Below are 18,098 nucleotides of genomic sequence, written 5' to 3' on the forward strand. Positions count from 1 at the left end.
ACCCGTGCTGCCAGGATACTCTCCCTCTCCACGTGGGAGAAGACTAGGGAGCACTTCACGTACCCACACCGCTGAGGTAGGGGCTGATGGTCCTCCAGGCGCCGATGCTGCCCTGCCGCATGCGCTGCCCCACCGCCAGTTCCAGGTACAGGAGCGGCATCCCCTCCACGATGAGCATGATGATGTAGGGCACGAGGAAGCTGCCTGCGGGCGCCAGAGCCGAGAGCCAGGCTGTCACCAACAGGCTTTCCTTGCAGCCGATCCAGCGTCTGCACACTCCTCCTTCCATCCACCCCCCCTGCCTCCCTTCCGTCCCTCCATGCGTCCTTTTGTACGTGTGCCTTGCCATCCTCCCACCCTCCTGTCTTTTCATTTATCTCCTGTCCTTGTCTCAACTCTTCCACCTTCTCATACACCCTCTGTAAGTCCTCTTACCATGTTATATCTACATTTTCTTCCACCATCCATCCACCCATCCAAACTCTTGTTTTTTCTTTCCCTCACACCTCCATCCTCCCGTCTTTCCACTCACTCTCCACTCTTCACCCACACATTTTCCTACCCACCACTCACTCACTATTCTTTTTCTCCATCCGTCCATCCATCCATCCATCCTGCAGTCTACTTCTTGATCCATCTCTGTCCATCCATTGATGGGTGACATGCAGCTACATCACTTGTTGAAATCTATAAATACTTCCAACTTGAGAGGTTCATTACCACTGTCCTAAGCTCCCTGAGTGCCTTCCTCGGTGCCTCAGCTAACCCCAACCCCCATTTCATCTTCTATTCTAATGTGTAATAATTGATCACAGCCAGGACCACTTAATTGTTAAATATTTTCAATATTACCCCTGACTCCATCCATCCATCCATCTGCCAATCCCCATGCTCTTGCCTTGGGCTTCTGGTGCAGCCTCAACAGTACCCCACAAGGAGGGGTGTATGGAACAACCATTTTACTAGCACTTTCTCTGGGTCAAGCCCTGAGCTTGGGAGATTAGCAGTCCTGCTCCCTGCATTGAGGGATCACCTGGGCAGAGGAATTTCATTTGTTCAGATCTCCAGACCATTTCACCAGACTCGCTATCTTCAGAGATGAGGCAGGGTCTTGGTGTATATGTGTGGGGATACAAAGGAGCCCCAAAAAGCAGAGTCCAGGCCACTGCCTCCTTCCACAGAGCATCCCTGTTGTATGTGTCCCTGTTCTATACAATGACCTTCAGTCTAAAATTTTATTTTAATAAAGGGTACTATGACTAATAAAGTTTTTAAACCACGGTTTTCAAGGACCCATCTGCAGTCAAGCATCCTTGGTGGTAGTGGGGTGCTGGGGAGCTGAAATAGGGCTTCAGGAGACCTCCCCACTACCAGATACATGGACAGAGCAGGCAGGCTGGAGCCAGCACCTCTGGCCAGCAGCTGGCTGAGGCCTGCTTCTCCTGTCGGTTCTGCTCCCTCCTTCTCCACACCGCCTCAGCCAGCCCTGCCCCAGCTCCCGCTGCTTGGCAGTGGACCTGAAAAAGGTCCAGTGGGAGAAGAGGGCAGGGCTTCTGATTAAAATAAAACCCTGAAGGAAGGCTGTGGGGATTAAAGACCGGCCACAGGAGAAAGTGGCTCTGAAAGTGTTGTGACAAATGACAAAATGTATATACCTACGTAAACCTGCAATAGTTAAAAATGCCTCCTCTGCACACAGCGCACCCTCTAGCCCGCTCTGGCCCAGGGTCATAACCACTCGCCCGCCTGAGGCTCTGCGTCGCCCTTTAAGGAGCTGCACGACCGCGAGGACAATGAGCTCAGAGTTCACTTCATCTGTCCTGGGCACTAAGGCGCGTGCCAGTTTTCTGCCACCTAAACAAAGCTGGGGGGACAAAGCCTGACCCACATGTTGGGTTATTTCCTCAGGATAGAGATCCTGGAAGTAGAATGGCGGGCAGCGAGAGGGAGGAGCGCCCCGCGGCCGCCCTGCAGCCTGCACCCGGGCAGCGGCCCACAGCCGCCAGCAGTCCAGGGCTGTCCTCTCTGTCCTCTCTCTTCCAACTCTGCTTTGATGACTCAGCGGGGCCCTGCTCCCTTCCTGCTCTGCAGAAACGTGTTTCAGCACCTTACCAGGCTCCTTTCCATATGAAGGAACCCAAGAGGCTGTCAGGGGCTCCCATCCAGAAAATACCTGACAGTAAAGGTTGTGTTGGCACAATCTGCTTGGAGCAACATTCAAACCCCGAGTGGTTATAAGCAAAGCTCATTTTCACGCAGAGTGTTAAACAGTAGCCACACGAGATCTGGCAAGGTCCACTGAAGGCTTTTCTCTTTCACAGGGTCTGCCCGATGGCCTACTGCCCATGGGAATGGTGGAAATCCAGGGCCTAGTTCCCAGGTGGGAGCACAGGGCCCCTTAGCACTGCCATCAGTAACTTCTATTACCTCTACCAAGCATCTGTTCAACCCCCTTCAACTCACCCCCGCCCCCACCAACCATCCATCCACCCTCTACCCCCCTCCCTGTCCAAACAAATTACACAATCCTGGTGAATTTGTTCTGCAATTGTTTTTCAACTACAATGCTGGAAAATTGAAATCCATATGCAGAAAGACAAACCTGAATCCATATCTCATATTTTATACCCAAAAAAATTCTCAAAATGGATCATAGACCTAAATGTGTAACTATGAAAGGTTTACAAGAAAACATAGGGAAAAAAATTATGAACTTGGATTAGGCAAAGATTTACACACAATGTCAAAATCATTGTGAGAAGAAAATATTGATGAATTGGACTTCATTTTAAAATGCTGCTCTGAGAGACACTGCTAGGAAAATTAAAGACAAGCTACAAACGAGGAGAAAATACTTGCAAAACACATCTGACAAAGACTTTGTAACTAGAATATATAAAGGACTCTCAAAACTCAATAATGAGAAAACAAGGAACTCATTCAAAAAAATGTGAAAGAATTTGAACAGAGCTTTCAGTAAAGACAATACATGAATGGTAAATTAGCACATGAAAAGAGGCTCAACCTCATGCTCATTAGAGAAATGCAAATTTACACTTCATACACCTATTAGAATGGCTAAAATAAGAAATGTTGATGATACCAAGTGCTGGCAAGGATTTGGAGGAAATCCCATACGTTGCCAGGGGAAATGTGATATGGTACAGTGTTCTGGAGAGCAGGTGGGCAGTTTCTTATAGTCGGGTATATACTTACTCTATGACTCAGTGATTATACTCCTAGGTATTTACTCCAGAGACACAAAGATTTTGTTTACACAAAAAACCTATACATGAAGGCTTACAGCAGCTCTATTCATTGTTGTCAAAAATTGTGATTCAATGGGTGAATGGATAAATGATCTCTAGTATATCCATACAGTGGAATAATGGACAATAAAAAGGGACAAACTACTGATATTCAGAACTCACAGGTGAATTTCAAAAGCATTTGCCTGAGAGTTACCAGGTTTAGAGGTTTAGAGGTTACACATTATATTATTACATTTATGTGACATTCTGGATAAAGCAAAACTCTAGGGGCAGAAAACTGAGCTGTGGATGTGTGGGAGAGTGTCTGACTATAAAACCTGTGATTGTGGTGGTGGTAACACAACTGGTTGCATTTGTCAAACTCATAGTACAAAATGAGATAATTTTTCTACATATATCTCAATAAAAGAAAACTTTTGTGATAAGTTTGAAAACAAATCCACTGACTGACACTTTTCCAATTCTACCATTCCTCATGCTCCATTTGGGTAAAAATTCTGACACTGATTCTGTATTGGGGTGTCAGGGGGATGAGAGATGTGGGGGAGCAGCTCTGGCATCACGGAGAGGCAGACAGGGAGGGGCCTGGAGAAGGGTGCGTTGCTCCCATGTATCTTGATGGGGCAAACTATGGGAGATTAAATGTCTTTCAGCTATTCCTGTGAAGACGTGGAGTCTATCTTCCCACTGGTGAATTTGGGGTGGCCTTGGGCTTTCTTTGCTCGATAGGATGTGGGGGAAAATGCAGCATGAGTTCAGAGCCCAGGCCTTGGGCCGTTGCACCATCACCCTCACCCTTTTTACACGCGCTCACTAAGATACCAGGTAGGAAGGCAAGTGCAGGTTACCTGAGGACGAGCAGCCAAGTGAGGAAAATCAAGGACCCCGTCAATGCAGCACCAACCACTAACATCCGAGGGAGCTTCCAGGTCAGCGACCTGCAGCCACATGAGGTGGGCCCCACAAAACCAGAGGGGAAATGCCCAGCCCACCCACAGCACTGTGGGAAGCAGCTCATTTTATCAGCCACTGCTTTTTTTTTTCTTTTTACCTCTTTAGTATTTCCTAATATTTTAGCATTTCCTAAAAGTCAGGACATTCTCTTACATAAGGGAAAAACCAGGAAATTCACACTGATACAATACTATTATTTTACATACAATAACTGTGCCAATCATTCCACAATTATCTGTTTTCTGGTCTCGGATCTAGTTCACGGCGTCTGCCAAGCTCGTTGGTCCCCTTTCATCTGGGACAGCTCCTCAGCTTTCTTTTTCTCTCATGACCTTGACCCTCTGGAGTACCAGCCAGTCATTCTGTGCAATGTCCCTCATTTTGGGTTTTGGCAGGAACAGTCAAGTGACCCAGGCCTTAGTCCAGAGACACATTTCGTCAGTCTGCCCCGTTCCTGGCCGTGTTAAATTTGCTTACTGCGTTGGGGTGGATCCTACCAGGTTACTAATGTGAGAGTCACTATTTTTCCTTTTGAAATGACTACTTCCCTTTGGGGAGGTATTCTGAGATGAAATAACTATCTTGTTTCTCATCAGATCTTTGCCCACTAGTTTTACATCCATGGATCATTCTTTTTTTTTTTTTTTAAAGATTGATTTATTTATTTATACAAGCACTGGGTACAGTCAGAAGCACGGGAGGGTGAGAGAATTCACCAGAGCCAGAGCGGGGAAAGGCAGAAGGACCGAAGTACACTGCTGAGGGGAGCAGCGGGCGGCAGGAGAGGTCTGCGCGCCATGTGGGACCCTCCTCCGGAGGCCGGGGAGCAGCCGAGGATCGAACCGGCACTGCAGAGGCTGCGGGCAGCTTCACAACCCAGCGCTCAACTGCTGCGCCACGGGGGAGGCCCTCCATGGATCATTCTTGTTGGAAACAATTACTTCCCTGTTGTTTGCCAACTGGTAATGTCTGATTCCACTATTCCTTCTAAGTCCTTGGGTTTGTGGAGTGGACTGTCATGCAGAAACAGGTTACCGAGGCTCCTGTCCAGCCCAGCACGCATGGCCGGCCTGTGTGGAAGTCTGCTCTACCCTGGGTGCATGCGATGACGCAGGCACAGACACTGGAAAGGTAGGAAGCCAGCTCTTCACCTGGTAAATTCTCACTAATCACCACCACCCCAGCCCCCGCCATCACATCTCAACTACCCTCCCCGCAAGCTGGTCTTCTCATCCCCGCTGTCTACACTGTCTCCCCCATCAAAGTTTATTCTCAGATCATGTGACTCTCTGCTTCCTCCCACCCACAACCCTTCCACCCAATAAGCTCCCTCTTTGGCTTCTTCTTGCACCTAGAATAACATCCACACGCCTGCCTGTGACCTGCGAGCCTCTGGGGGAGAGGACTCTGTCTTCCTCTTCAAGCATTAGCCTGCCTTGCTCCACTGCAGTGGCCCAGCCCTTCCTCTGGTCCAGTCTCAGCAGGCTTACCCTTGCTGTCCCTCTGCCTGGACTGCTTTCCCTCTGCTTTCAGCTCTCTGCCAAACCTAGCATCTTTGAGAGGACTTGCTGGCCTGCCTTAGCAAAAAGAGCCCCCACTCCAGAGAGCCCCTCTCACTTCTTACCCCGCTGGACTTAACTTCAAATATTTCACCCAAGTGAAATAATACTGCATGTTTAGTTGTCTACTTGGCCTGCTTCCCCCTAGCACAAAAGCCCTGCTCCCTGCTCTACTCAGAGCTCGGCAGAGAGCAGAGCACAGTGAATATTTGTTGAAGACAGGAAGGAATCCTTTAGATAACACAGAACCTTCCATCCAAATCACTTCCTCTAGTACCCTTTCCAGACCACCCCAAACTAAGTTGGGGTTTCCCTCTCTCATCTCATAGTCTCAGCCTCTGGCCCGTGAATGTCTATTGCTCTGTCCATCCTCACTTCCCTAAATAGCTTTTGAAGGCAGGGCTGGGGGTCTGCCTGGTTCATGCCTTCTAATATGAGGCCTGGCATAGATTAGGTGGTCAGTAAGTATTTGTTGAATGACTGGTGGTAAATAATTCTACAGTGTTGGGACTACTGGGGTGGGTAGATTGTGAATTTATTGTCAGGGGAAGTTGGCGTGCATTAAAAAATTTCATTTGAAATTCTTAGAACTCTGGCTTTCTTTTGTGTGCGCGCATTAAGTAAGATGTAGAGTAGACAAGTCCATAGTCACTTATATGTCTCTCAGACCGCTCCATCAGAAAGAAGTCTTCAAACATCTGATAATACACTATGGTCAAAATAAAAGAATCAGTCCAAAGTATCACAGCAAATGTCTTCCTCTGAAATAAATCTGCTATGGTAAACAGAAGAAATTGTAAGAATTTCTAGCACATGATCTCTAAGTCAAGAGGATGCTCCCTGCTTATGGGACAACACCAGGCAATGATGGAGAGAGGACAATTTAAGAAAAAGAGCTTATAGGGGTCTCCTGGTGGCCTAGGGGTTGAATCTCAGAGCTGTTATCACAACAGCCCACCACAATGGCCAAAGTTCAATCCCTGGCCAGGGAGCTAGCCTACCTATGGCACAGCAGACCTCTCCTGTCTCGCCTGCTGCTCCCCTCAGCAGTGTATTTCAATAAATCCGCCTGTTCTGCTCCCCACTGTGTCTCTGGTGAATTCTCTCACCCCCGCACCTCTGGCCTACACCCCAGTTCTTCTGTGCAAAAATAAATAAATAAATAAATATCTTTAAAAAATAGTAAGAAGAGGAATAAAACTATGATGGTTGAATTTAAAGCCAAGGGAAGCAATAGGTAAATAACACATCCTTGAAAAATTATCTTGTAATCTAGAGGAGGAGGACAAAGAGGTGGAAATGATACAAGAGGAGGCAAGGCATAGACAGAGCACCCAAGCAATTAATCTGCCTCTAATCAGAACCCAGAACTGAGGAGGAAAGAACACTGCAGAGACACAGCAGCTAGCTCACGTACAACAACGCACTCTGCTAGACACCCCTGCGTGGGCCACCGAAAGGGCTCTCTCATACCAGGCAACATTGATGAAAACATATTTAATACCTAGACATATGGCTTATAATTTTTTGAGATAAAAATTATATATAATATCTTAGTTATACAGGATACCTAAGAACTAATAAAAAAGAAATCTGGCTGCAGAGTTCTCTATTGGAGAACTGAAATCTGAAAAAATAATTTTGAAACAGAAAAGCATCATTAGAATTTTGAGTAAAAATAACTGGCAAGTTCATGTGAATACCTGCTCAGACTTAGAATGTGAATCTCCTATTTATACCTGAAAAAGTGACTTATAGATGAATTGCAGCCAATCAGTGTTGAATCTAAATACAGAACTCGATTAGAGAGTTGTGTTGTAAAAGAACAGACTAGTAGTGAACCGAGTAAACAAGATTAATTCTAAAAATAATGTTAGTGCTCTCATTATAAAAGAGTACAAATCAGAAATGTAGTTCTCAAGTGAGAAGACATAGTATCAGTAGAAAATAGTCATCCTCATATGTCTGAAGTACTGGAAAGTGGAATAGTAATCAGGAAAAGAGCAGGAAATAAAAATGTGCTAACATTTTCAACTTCTATAAGATATCAATAGATAACATTTCATTCTTGAAACCAATAACTAGAGAAAATAAGTACACTTTTTATTTCAAAATTTAAGTACTAATAGGTTTTATACCTTCAAAGTCACTTGAGGGAAAATGCAAAGAACTTTATATTGCAAAAGATCAAAGCAAAGCCTGAAAACAACAGCAAACAGTAAAAAGCAAGGCAGTAGAAACATGATGAAAAATAACTTTGAATATAACATGGCAACCATAAAATAAGTGGATCAAGTTATTCCACTAAAAGACAATAACCATTTGGGTAATAATGGTATAAAACTGTAAACAACTTCAAGTTCCACACTGGAGAATGGGAGAATAAGTTATGGTACATATGTAAATGGAATATTTTAGAGCTGTTAACATTCATATTTTCAAATAATATTAAATGATTTGAAACTATTGTAATAGACCAAATGATAAAAGCAAGACATTGAATTGCATATAAAATATGGTTCACTTTCTTTTAAGCAAAAAAGAGTATTAACAGCCACGACCTCTGGGTGTTGGAATTTTGGTGATTTTTGTGTTTTATTTCTTTGTACACTTCTCTATTTCCTAAATTTTCTACTATGAACATGTGTTACTTTTATAACCCCCAAACAGGGCCTCCCTTGCGGCGCAAGGGGTTAGCACCGCACTATGAAGCAATCCGCAGTCCCTGCAGCACAAGTTCGATCCCCAGCCAGCCAGGGAGCAAGCCAAATGGTGCAGCAGACCTCTCCTGTCTTGCCCGCTGCTCCCCTCAGCAGTGTATTTCAGTCAGTCTGCCTGTTCTGCTCCCCACTCTGTCTCTGGTGGATCCTCTAACCCCCTGCATCTCTGGCCTGTACCCCAGCTCTTGTATGCATAAATAAATAAATCTTTAAAAATACATATATATATAAAACCCCCAAATATATACCTATATGTTATTCTAGGGCATATGTTGCTTATTTTTCTAATTGTTGTGGGTAGTACCTTACCTGTTTGCTAACCTGAGAATCTCATTAGAAGAGAAATTCCTTTTCCGTAGCAAGCCCTTGCAACTTGCCCTGTCTCCGTTGAGACTCACAAAGAGAAAAACAGAGTCAGCACTTTCAGAGGAAAGTTTACACAGACTTCCAATCTCTTGTTCTTCCTCCATTTACAAACCTATGTCCTCTATAAAACCCACATGGGCCTTTTTTAACCTGATAGTTTTCATGTGTGCCCCATGCTCCTCAAATTGCAGGTGCATTTTAATGCCCGGGTAACACTGGAGCAGCTGGTCCAGGAAACACGCTTTGGGAACCACTGCCCTTCTTGCTGCAACACTCCATCCAATGCCTTCTGCTCACTCTTGGCTTTCCCCCAAAAGTTACCCATTCAGAGCCAAACCTAGCCAACTTTGGAAACAAAGACACAGGTGAAAAAAATAAAAGTAACCTTTATTCTCCCTGACCCCTTAGTTTAAAATGTTTAGATCTCCATCAATCTGTCCCTTTCTTTCCTTAGGCAGCTCATCGCTTTACCAGCTACCCACCACAGCCCAGATTTCCTTCCTGGAAACCATGGCTCTGACCCGCCCCTGTCCTGTTTAGAACCCCATTTTGCTGGCAGAAACAAGTTCCTTCTCCCTAGCTTGTTATTCAAACCCTTCAGCTTCCTCACCTCCAGGTTCCTGTCCCGTGTTGCTCTGGCGCGTGGCCCCATAATCACAGCCACAGCTTCAGTCATTCCTTCCAACGTACACCCTGTGCCCTTTGCACACATGGTTTTCTGCCTGGAATAATGTGCTCCTAAGCCTGAGGGGTGTTGACTCACCTGTGGAGGCCTAGATTAAATGCTGCTACTGATGGAGGCCTTCCTGGGTTCCTTGGCCCCACGTCCTTCTTGAGTTATTTCAGTCAAGCCTCTGAATAACCCTCTGAATAACTCTCTGAATAGCCCACGGTTAAAGTCCCTCCTGTTCCGAGTCAAAGGTTGCATACCGCCCCCTCCACTTTAAGGCTTTCGCTGCCTTTGTAAATGTCCCCCGCCCCCAGGCTTCAGCAGATACTCAGTGACTTTCCTGAATGACTTAAGTTTAGCGCCTGGAAGGTTTATGCTGTTTGATTTTTCTACTCTCCTTCCTATTTAAAAAGGGATATGGGGGAGAGGGGAGGTGATTCTTACCTGGGTGCACAGTAGGATTCCCCGGGAAACTTTGAAACTCTTATTATTCAGGCCAAACTGGAGACCAGCTCAGTCAGCATTTCTGAGGGTGGGACTCAGGCACCCCAGCTGCTCGGAGCTCCAGGCCATCTTGCCTGCAGCTGGCTGAGGCTGCTTTTTTTTTTTTTTTTAAATATTTATTTTACCTATACAATAGTTGGGGTACAGGCCAGAGGCGCAGGAGGGTGAGAGGATTCACCAGAGACAGAGCAGGAGCAGAACAGGCAGAAGGACTGAAATCCACTGCTGAGGGGAGCAGCGGCCGAGACAGGAGAGGTCTGTGCACCTTGTGGGAATCTCCCCAGCCAGCTGGGAATTGAACCCGCACTGCAGAGGCTGTGGACAGCTTCACAGCGCTGTGCTCAACCCGCTGAGTCACTGGGGAGACCCTGGCAGAGGCTTCTCTGCCTGTGTGTCAGCTGTGGCTCAAGGGAGGGCTTGAGCCTGGGGTACAAGTTGCTTTAATTTAAGGAGGAGGAGGATCCCTGGAGAGGGTAAGGGGCAGGTGGTGCACCTGGCAGAGGGAGAAGACTAGAGTTTGGGGAAGGGCAGAGGTTGAAAAAGCCAGGGCCAGAAACAGGACTCTCAGGAGGCGGCATTACAGGCACGGGGCGCTTAGCCAGGCTCCCCTGCTGTTAGGGTGAAGCTGAGGGTGAATGTCACATGGGCCCATGCCGGGGAGTGCCCTGAGCCCTGGCAATTCTGAGTCGGGTCAAGGAGAAGGCCTGGACCTTGTAGCAGGCACTGCTATCTTACCTTTACCAGATGAAGCAGAAGCCTGGAGCCTGGGAAGAGTGTTCAATCAAGCCTCTGAATAGCCCTCTGGAGGTTTGAGGCCTCCCAATCTTCCAGAAACCTCTCCTCTCTGACCTTGTTTCACCCCTAAATTGGGGGTGCAGGACTGACCCTGAGAGCACTGTGAAGAGCCAGTGGAATACCTGTAGAAATGCTTCCCGCTACGCCTGCTCTACACGGCAGGAGCCCTGTGGCCTGGCTGTTACCAAGACTGAGTCTAGAAACCTCAGGATCAGCAGCAGAGGTAGCCTCTCAAAAGAATCCCTGGCTGTATTTTCTGGGGCTGGGAACCCAGCATCTTGAGTTTACTTTGGGACTCCTATGAACCTTTGAAACTCAGTTTCCTGTCCCACTGGAAACACTGCAAGTCAGACATGTGCATATCCACATGTGGACCCACACACACATCATACAAGTGAGCAGCAGTTGTGCTGCCACCACCCATCCATGGACTGACCTGGCCAGGGAATGCAGCTCTGGGGGGCTGACCTGGCCGGGGGCTGCAGCAGGGCGCGGCCCCACTCTGTGATACACCGTGCTCATGTGAATCTGTGTGAATCGGCCATGGTATTGACACCACAGTTACCAGCAGGCACTATACGTTAGGTCCTGCTGATGTCCAAGAGCTGGTCACTCAACATTCTCCGGCTGGGCTCCTAGCGGCCTGGGCAGGCGTGGGAGTGGGGGTGACTCTAAAGTGTGGACCCTAGTTCAGCATGGCGGGGGAGCCTCAGGAGGGGATCAGGAAGGCAAGTCCTGCCCTCCCCGCAGGCCCGAGCTGGGGCCCAGCAATTTGTGGCTGATAAAGTCTTAGGAAGGCTGAAGCCTGAGAGGCAGAGCTCGAAGTCCCAAAGAGGAGTGGAAGGGACACGAGGGGAGATGCCCAGCCAGTCTGGGGCGGGGGCGGCATCCTCTCTTTATGTTCAAATATTATACAGAGAAAAGTCAGGAGAAGAGAATTCCATAACTCCACCTGCCACACACCTCTCCTCACTTCTCCATGTTTCTTCCATGATTGGAGCACGTTTATTTCAAAGTCAATAAATCAATAATCAATAAATTAAGCTGCTGTATTTCTTCTGCACATTAGTGTACGGTTCATTTGCATCCCAATCTCTTCCTGAAAACCACTCTTTAGACTTGGACACGTTCCCCTAGAAAAGCTGAGATTTTTCAAGAGATTTTGTGCTTTTCCCTCGGCCGCCTTTCGCCTTTTCTTTTCCTTTTGAGCCGCCGGCTGCACAGGGGCGGGTGGCACCTGGAATGTAATCTTCTGAACTAACATTCCTCCTGTGGGGCCTGGCCCGAGAAAAGGAAGGAAACAAGCCTCCCTGTCCCGGCAGAGCCGCGTGGAAAGGAGCCCAGACCCTTAATCCGTGTTATTCTGGGAAGTATGTCGGCACCCGTGGCTCGGGGCTTCATAACAGGCTCTTTGTTTCCGGGGTGGGGGGGTGGGGGGGCCTCAGCTCTGTTTTGGAGGAAGTTATACACGCCTTTGGAGCCTTGCGTGATGGGGCTGGCTTACCCTTTGGTTTTAAGTGAAGAACGTGTCTGTCTTCTGCAGCATATCGCTTATTAATCTGGGACACCACTGAGTAGCGCGACTCGGTAACACCACCTGCGTCCACACCTCCAGGGCCCTGCGGCTTTCCTAAGAACCCTTGCCTGTTTATCTGGCAAAGATTTATTGGGAGTGCCCTCTTAGTCCCCACTTCACCGCGCTGGGGGAGTGGGAGACAGAGGGGCTCTTGAGCAATGCGAGGTCCTTCTGACTAGGTGCTGCTTGGCCTGCCAGGTGGTGGGGACGCTGGGGGAGAGTGACAGGGGAAGGGAATGCTGGGCCGGCCTGCAGAGGCAGGTGGGAGGTTCCGGGCTAGCAGCGGCTTCCCAGGTGAGGACATATCCTGTGCAGTGAGGAGGCAGGGCGTAGGCGGTCATTGACAGGGCTGTTCACAAAAGTTGGGGGTGGGTTGGAAGATGAATGGCAGGAAATGGGATGGAAATAGGGGCAGGTGTTAGGTGGTCAAGTCCTTGCTGCTCCAGGATAGTCTGCTTGGTCTTTATTCTGAGACATTTATGCCTCAGAGGGTGCCATCTGTTCAACTATACCCATTCACCTTCATCCACCCACCCACCCACCCACTCACCCACCCACTGTTCCCTAATCTAGCTCTCTCCTGTGTCCCCGTGTCTCTTGACCATCATCGATCCATTCATCTATGCACCCACCCTTCCAGTCTGATACACTTTTTTCTTCCTCCTGGGCCCTGGAGGTCTTGTGGTTTCTCTAGCAACTCCTTCTATACTATGTATCCTACACCAGAACTACACCTCTCCTCCTGTGTCTACATGCAGACTATTCAGTTACGGCATTGTTAGAAACAGGGAATTAAATAGTCATATGACAACAAGGCTTACCTGGCCTTGGTTGGAAAGCACGTAGCCAGGATAAAGGTGTCACAGTAGGAAGGTGTGCTGAGCACAGTGACGTGGAAATGTCATCCTGACAAATAATTCTTTCAAAAGTCAGTTATGAAGCTGTTAGAGCATATGGCAACACACACCCTTCACATAATTATGATGTATTTATACCCTTCGAATAATAAAAAAGGAATCAGAGAATTAAGAATACACTATTAAAAGAATTCTGTACATTAACATTTTCCTAAATTTTTTTTTGAACCGGTGTGGGTTAGGGAAGTGTTTTAGGTCTTGGTCTTATTAAAATGGGTTACATCTTGTAAATACTTGGGGCTAACGTTTTCCATAGTCGTTTGTGGGGAAGAAAACATTTTTGTTTATTATAGAAGACAACACACACACACACACAGATATACACCTCAAGGTAAATAAAAATCACCCAGACATAACTATTAACACTGGCGTGTATTTTTCCAATCTCTTCTCTATATATTTTAAAACATAATCAAGATCATTCATCTTATACACTTTGGAATCTGACTCCTCCTCCCTCGATTTAGTATATGACGTAAAAAAATACTCATAAATTTCTTGGGAACACCACGTTAGTGACTGCAAAAAGCACCATGGCTTGGATGGTCCAAACTTTCTTGAATGATCTCCTTAGCTGAGAGCTTAGGAAGCCCCCGGTGTTTTGCTCTTATTAAAAGATGAAGTCCCTTCTGTTTCCCACCTCTCTCAGAACTCTGGTTATTCCCTCTTAGTAGAATTCTAGAAATAGAACAACTGAGAAAAACAGTTTAATGCTGACACTTCAACCCCTATGGCCACTCCGCCTTCCCAAAAGGCACCTGGCCTTCCCGGCAGCTCTTTGCCAAGTCATGGAGAGTCCCCAGCTCTAACCTTTAGGGGATGTGTGGGGCTTGCTGCCTATCTGGTGAGTGTGCTGTGAGACTTCCGAGCGAACATTTGTCAAACAAAAAGAAAAACAAACCCCCAGAATGATCTGCCTTTCCTACTTTGTGTGCTTCCAAATCCAAACCAACCTTTTCATAAAAAACTAAAAGAAATGGCTCAGGATCCGTTTAAACCTGAATTTCAGATCGTGCTGATGCAAAGTTCCAGATCTGAAAGTTGTAAAAGAGGTTTCTGTTGAACAAGATAATTTCCTGCTCACTTTTTACACTAAAACGGAACGTTTACTCACTACAAGTCAGCTCATTGCCGCCTCTTCTGCAGAGGGAGGGCAGCTGTGCCCCCCGCGCCTCCCACAGCGCACAGCCCTGCAGCCCTGCGCCCCGGGTGTGGCGGGAGGCTTGGCAGCCTCCGGGATGGGGTCAGGGGCTGCCAGGGCTCCAGCGGGCAGCTTTGGGTAAAGCGCCCCGACCGTGGGCTGAGACGTCCTGTGTCCGATCCCCGGCGGCTCCACACCTTTGGGCCAATCACCTACTTTGTCTGAGCCTCAGTTTACCAGCCTGGAATGTGAACCCAGTCCCAGCGGCGCAGCCCCAGGGGTGCCGGGACGGGCTGCCTCTCTGCCCCGAAGGCGCCACGGTCCCGCCCGGGAAGCGCCGCGACCCCAGGCTGGAGCCCGCGCCGCCCGCGCCGCCGGGGCGCCCGACTCACCTCCACCGTACATCTGGCACAGGTAGGGGAAGCGCCACACGTTGCCCAGGCCCACGGCGTAGGAGATGCAGGCGAACACGAACTGCAGCGGGTTGGCCCAGAGCGGCCGCGCTTTCTCCATGGCCCCGGACCTCCGCGCGCTCGGTTCCCGCTCGAGCGCCGCGCACAGCTGTTTGGGGGCGCGGCCGCCAGGCTCGCTGTCCCGCCCGGCTCGGCCTGGGGGTGGCCCCGCGCCTCCGTCGCGGCCGCCCGCCCGCTTTTTAATTGCTAATCTCATTAACGGCGCGCCTGTTGGAGGGGCGAGGCTGGTAAATGGATGACGGTGAGCCCCACCCCGCCTGGCCGTCGCGGCCGGGAAGGCGCCCGAGATTACCAGGTGCTGGGCGGTGCCGGGTCTCTGCGCCTGGACGTCCGGGCCCGTGTGTTGGCTGCAGAGCTCCTGGGCGTGATCAGGTGCCCTCAGCTACCTACCCATCATTTATTGAGTGCGTACTATGTACCAGGCTTTGTCTGGGGACGGGGCTGAGACAGGGACATATCCGACCCTCCTGGAGCTGACACTGGAAATGCCCTAAGATGGGCTGGATAAAATGTCCCATTTTAAGCTATTTTTGACCTACAGAAAGGCTACTTTACACGGTTCATCCTAGTTGGAGATACACAAGGAAGGCAACCAAAGGAAGCAAAGAGAGAGCGGTTCTTGGGAGGAGGGTGTGTGCTGGGATGGTCAGAGAGATTTCCAGACATGACATTTGCTCAGAGATCAGCAGGTAGAGAGGGGACGCCCACACACCTGGAGTTAAAAGGATCCATATTTCCCTCCATGCAGAGACTGGATTGTGTGCCTACTGTGTGCTGGCGGAATCTGGCTCTGCAGTGTTTGGTGGACCAGGGCCCAGGGTTTGAACAACTGCTGTGTGGACTCTATTGCCCAGGCCACTCAGCCTGGGCAGTGATAAATCACTCAACCTATCTGAGCCTTTGTTTCCTTGTCTGTAATGGGGTCAAACCTATCCTGCTCCCAAGGACTCATGTGAGAATTAATTAGAAACTTAACTTACTGCCTGCCACATAATACCTGCTTATTAAAAAGTCCATTATCACTATAAGTCCCCAACAGGTGAATGAATGAATAATATATTTAATAAGTTAGTATTAATGACACAATTTGAACAATTCATAGTAAGAGCTAAGAAAAGGCTTCATCAATAAATGCATGCAGTTTAAAAAAGACAAGAGGCAGAATTGCTAATGGAAATCTTACTTGAAGTCAAAATGAAATCACTACTCTGGGACAGTCCCTAGCTGCCTTTCCCTGCAATTCCTGCCTGGCTGCTAGCAGAAGAGAAGGGGGTGGGGAGTGAAGAAGGTGGACATGCGGGTCCTTGAACTTTATCTCCAGAGAGCAAAGCAGAACGAGCCCAAAATCCAGCAGGAGAAACTACTTTGATTTTTAAACTTCAGATTCTAGAAAGTGTTTTTCCTACTACCCCTTGCCTCCTCCCCAAAGGAACCCACATTCCTGATTTCTACCACCATGGTTAGTTTTGACCATTTTGACCTTTACAAAACCCAACATACTCTGTGTGTGCTCTTTTGTATGTGAGTCTAGTGGCTTACCATTGTGGGGTTGATTCAAGTGCTAGGGTAGACTTGCAGGTTGTTCTTCCTCACTGCTGCATAGTATTCCATGGTGTGAATGTGTTTATGACTGATGGGCATTTGTGTTGTCTCCAGATTGGGGCTCTTAATTGATAAAGCTGTAGGGAACATTCTAAGTATATGCCCTTAGTAGGTAGATATACTGTTTGCTGGGCCACAGGGCAGATGTATGTTGAGTTTCTGAGCCACAGGGCAGGTGTTACCCTATTAGTTGCTATAGTAACTATAGTCAAACTATTTTCCTGAGAGATCATACCAAATAGCTCTACCATGAGAGTTTCACTTTGCTTTGTATCTCCACTAACACTTGCCATTCAACTTGTAAAGTTCTACCGGGTCTTGTGGGCGGGTAGTGATAGTTCATTGTGGTTTTGAGTTTAATTTCCCTAATGACTAATAAGGCCGCATGCCTTCCGCCAGGCAAATTGGGTCATTTGGATATACTCTTTCAAACAGTGTCTGTTTAAGTTTTTTGCCAGGTTTTCATTGACTTGTCTGATCTTCCTCTGCCGACGTAGAGCTCTTTTTATATCCTGGGTGTGAGCCCTTTGTGAGTTTCCTGTATTAGCAATTTCTTCCCTTGGTCAGTAGGTTGTCTTTTTATTCTATTAGTATTTTCTGACAAACAGAATTCTTCATTTAACAAACTCTAATTTTGCAATCTTTTCCCTCATTTTTTTTCTTTTTTCCTTAGCAACTGTAAGGCGTGAGAGATATTCCAAAGAATTTAAATCCATGGCAAAAGAAGCCTCAGAGATAGGCAGCGAGAGCTGTTTTTTTTTATATTGTGAGTAGTGTAGCAGAGGCCTGCTATTGCCTCCCCCTAGCTGCCCAGCATGTTCTTGTTCGCGTAACTGTTCCTGGCATTTCAGAATCAGGCACCCTGGAGAGAGGCTTGGAATGGCTGCCTGTCCTCTGGAGTAAGAGACAGTCTGGTGTGTGTTGGTTTGACGTGGTTTGGCATGGGCGACACCCCTCTTCAGCTCCTTGCCCCCAGGATTAGGCCCTCACCCCCCTCAGACTCCCAGGGAGCCTGCCTAGGGTGTGAGACCCTGGGTGGGGCTGTGGGCAGCTCAAGGAGACATCCCCAGATAGTTTCAAGACAGTCCTAAGCAAGAGCAAGTGGGCCAGATGCCCTGGGCTCCTGCTGTGGTTCCGCCCCTGCCTGACACCATCTGATAGGCTAATCAGACAGACCATTGTGCTGCTGTGGTTGCTGGAAGAGGAAAGAGCAGTCTTGAGGAGGGGGGTGCATGTCCACAGGGAGCTTGCAAAGCAAGGGTGGGGGTCATTGTTGGTGGGCTAGCAGGAGCTGGCTCTCTGCAGCAAAAACTCTGATTTGATAGATTTGCCGATGTCTGTGGGATGCATACTTCCACCGTGGCCGATGCCAAGCCAGCATACCTGGGTTCACTGGGTGTGGAGTTGGGGAGCAGTGTGCGGTAGGCATCATATCCCCTCCATCATGCAATGCAGTTGATAACTCTGAGAGAGTAGATAATAGGGCATTCCTCAGGGCGTGGTAGGCTTTGAACATGACCTCTGTGTCAAATCACTTATTTATTAGTTT

At 48.1% G+C, this 18,098-nt stretch overlaps 1 protein-coding gene across 4 annotated transcripts in view; it reads right to left on the bottom strand.

Annotated features, from left to right (window-relative positions):
* Positions 1-15,097, bottom strand: part of SLC6A20 (solute carrier family 6 member 20) — a 34,597-nt gene extending 19,500 nt beyond the window's left edge. For 2 of the 4 annotated variants that reach the window (XM_037520215.1, XM_037520197.1), the window contains exons 1-2: positions 14,867-14,987; positions 64-204 (exon numbers count right to left, since the gene is read on the bottom strand). In XM_037520215.1, coding sequence (XP_037376112.1) covers positions 64-204; positions 14,867-14,987 — 262 coding nt within the window. Of the gene's footprint in view, positions 1-63; positions 205-14,866 lie in introns of all 4 variants that reach the window. The other 2 variants (XM_037520206.1, XM_054699144.1) reach the window with 2 other exon arrangements.
* Between the last annotated feature and the right edge of the window lie 3,001 nt (positions 15,098-18,098).

This window comes from Talpa occidentalis, unplaced genomic scaffold, assembly GCF_014898055.3.
Source record: "Talpa occidentalis isolate TD23 unplaced genomic scaffold, MPIMG_talOcc4v2.1 talOcc4.10, whole genome shotgun sequence".
In the NCBI taxonomy this organism is placed as follows: domain Eukaryota; kingdom Metazoa; phylum Chordata; class Mammalia; order Eulipotyphla; family Talpidae; genus Talpa; species Talpa occidentalis.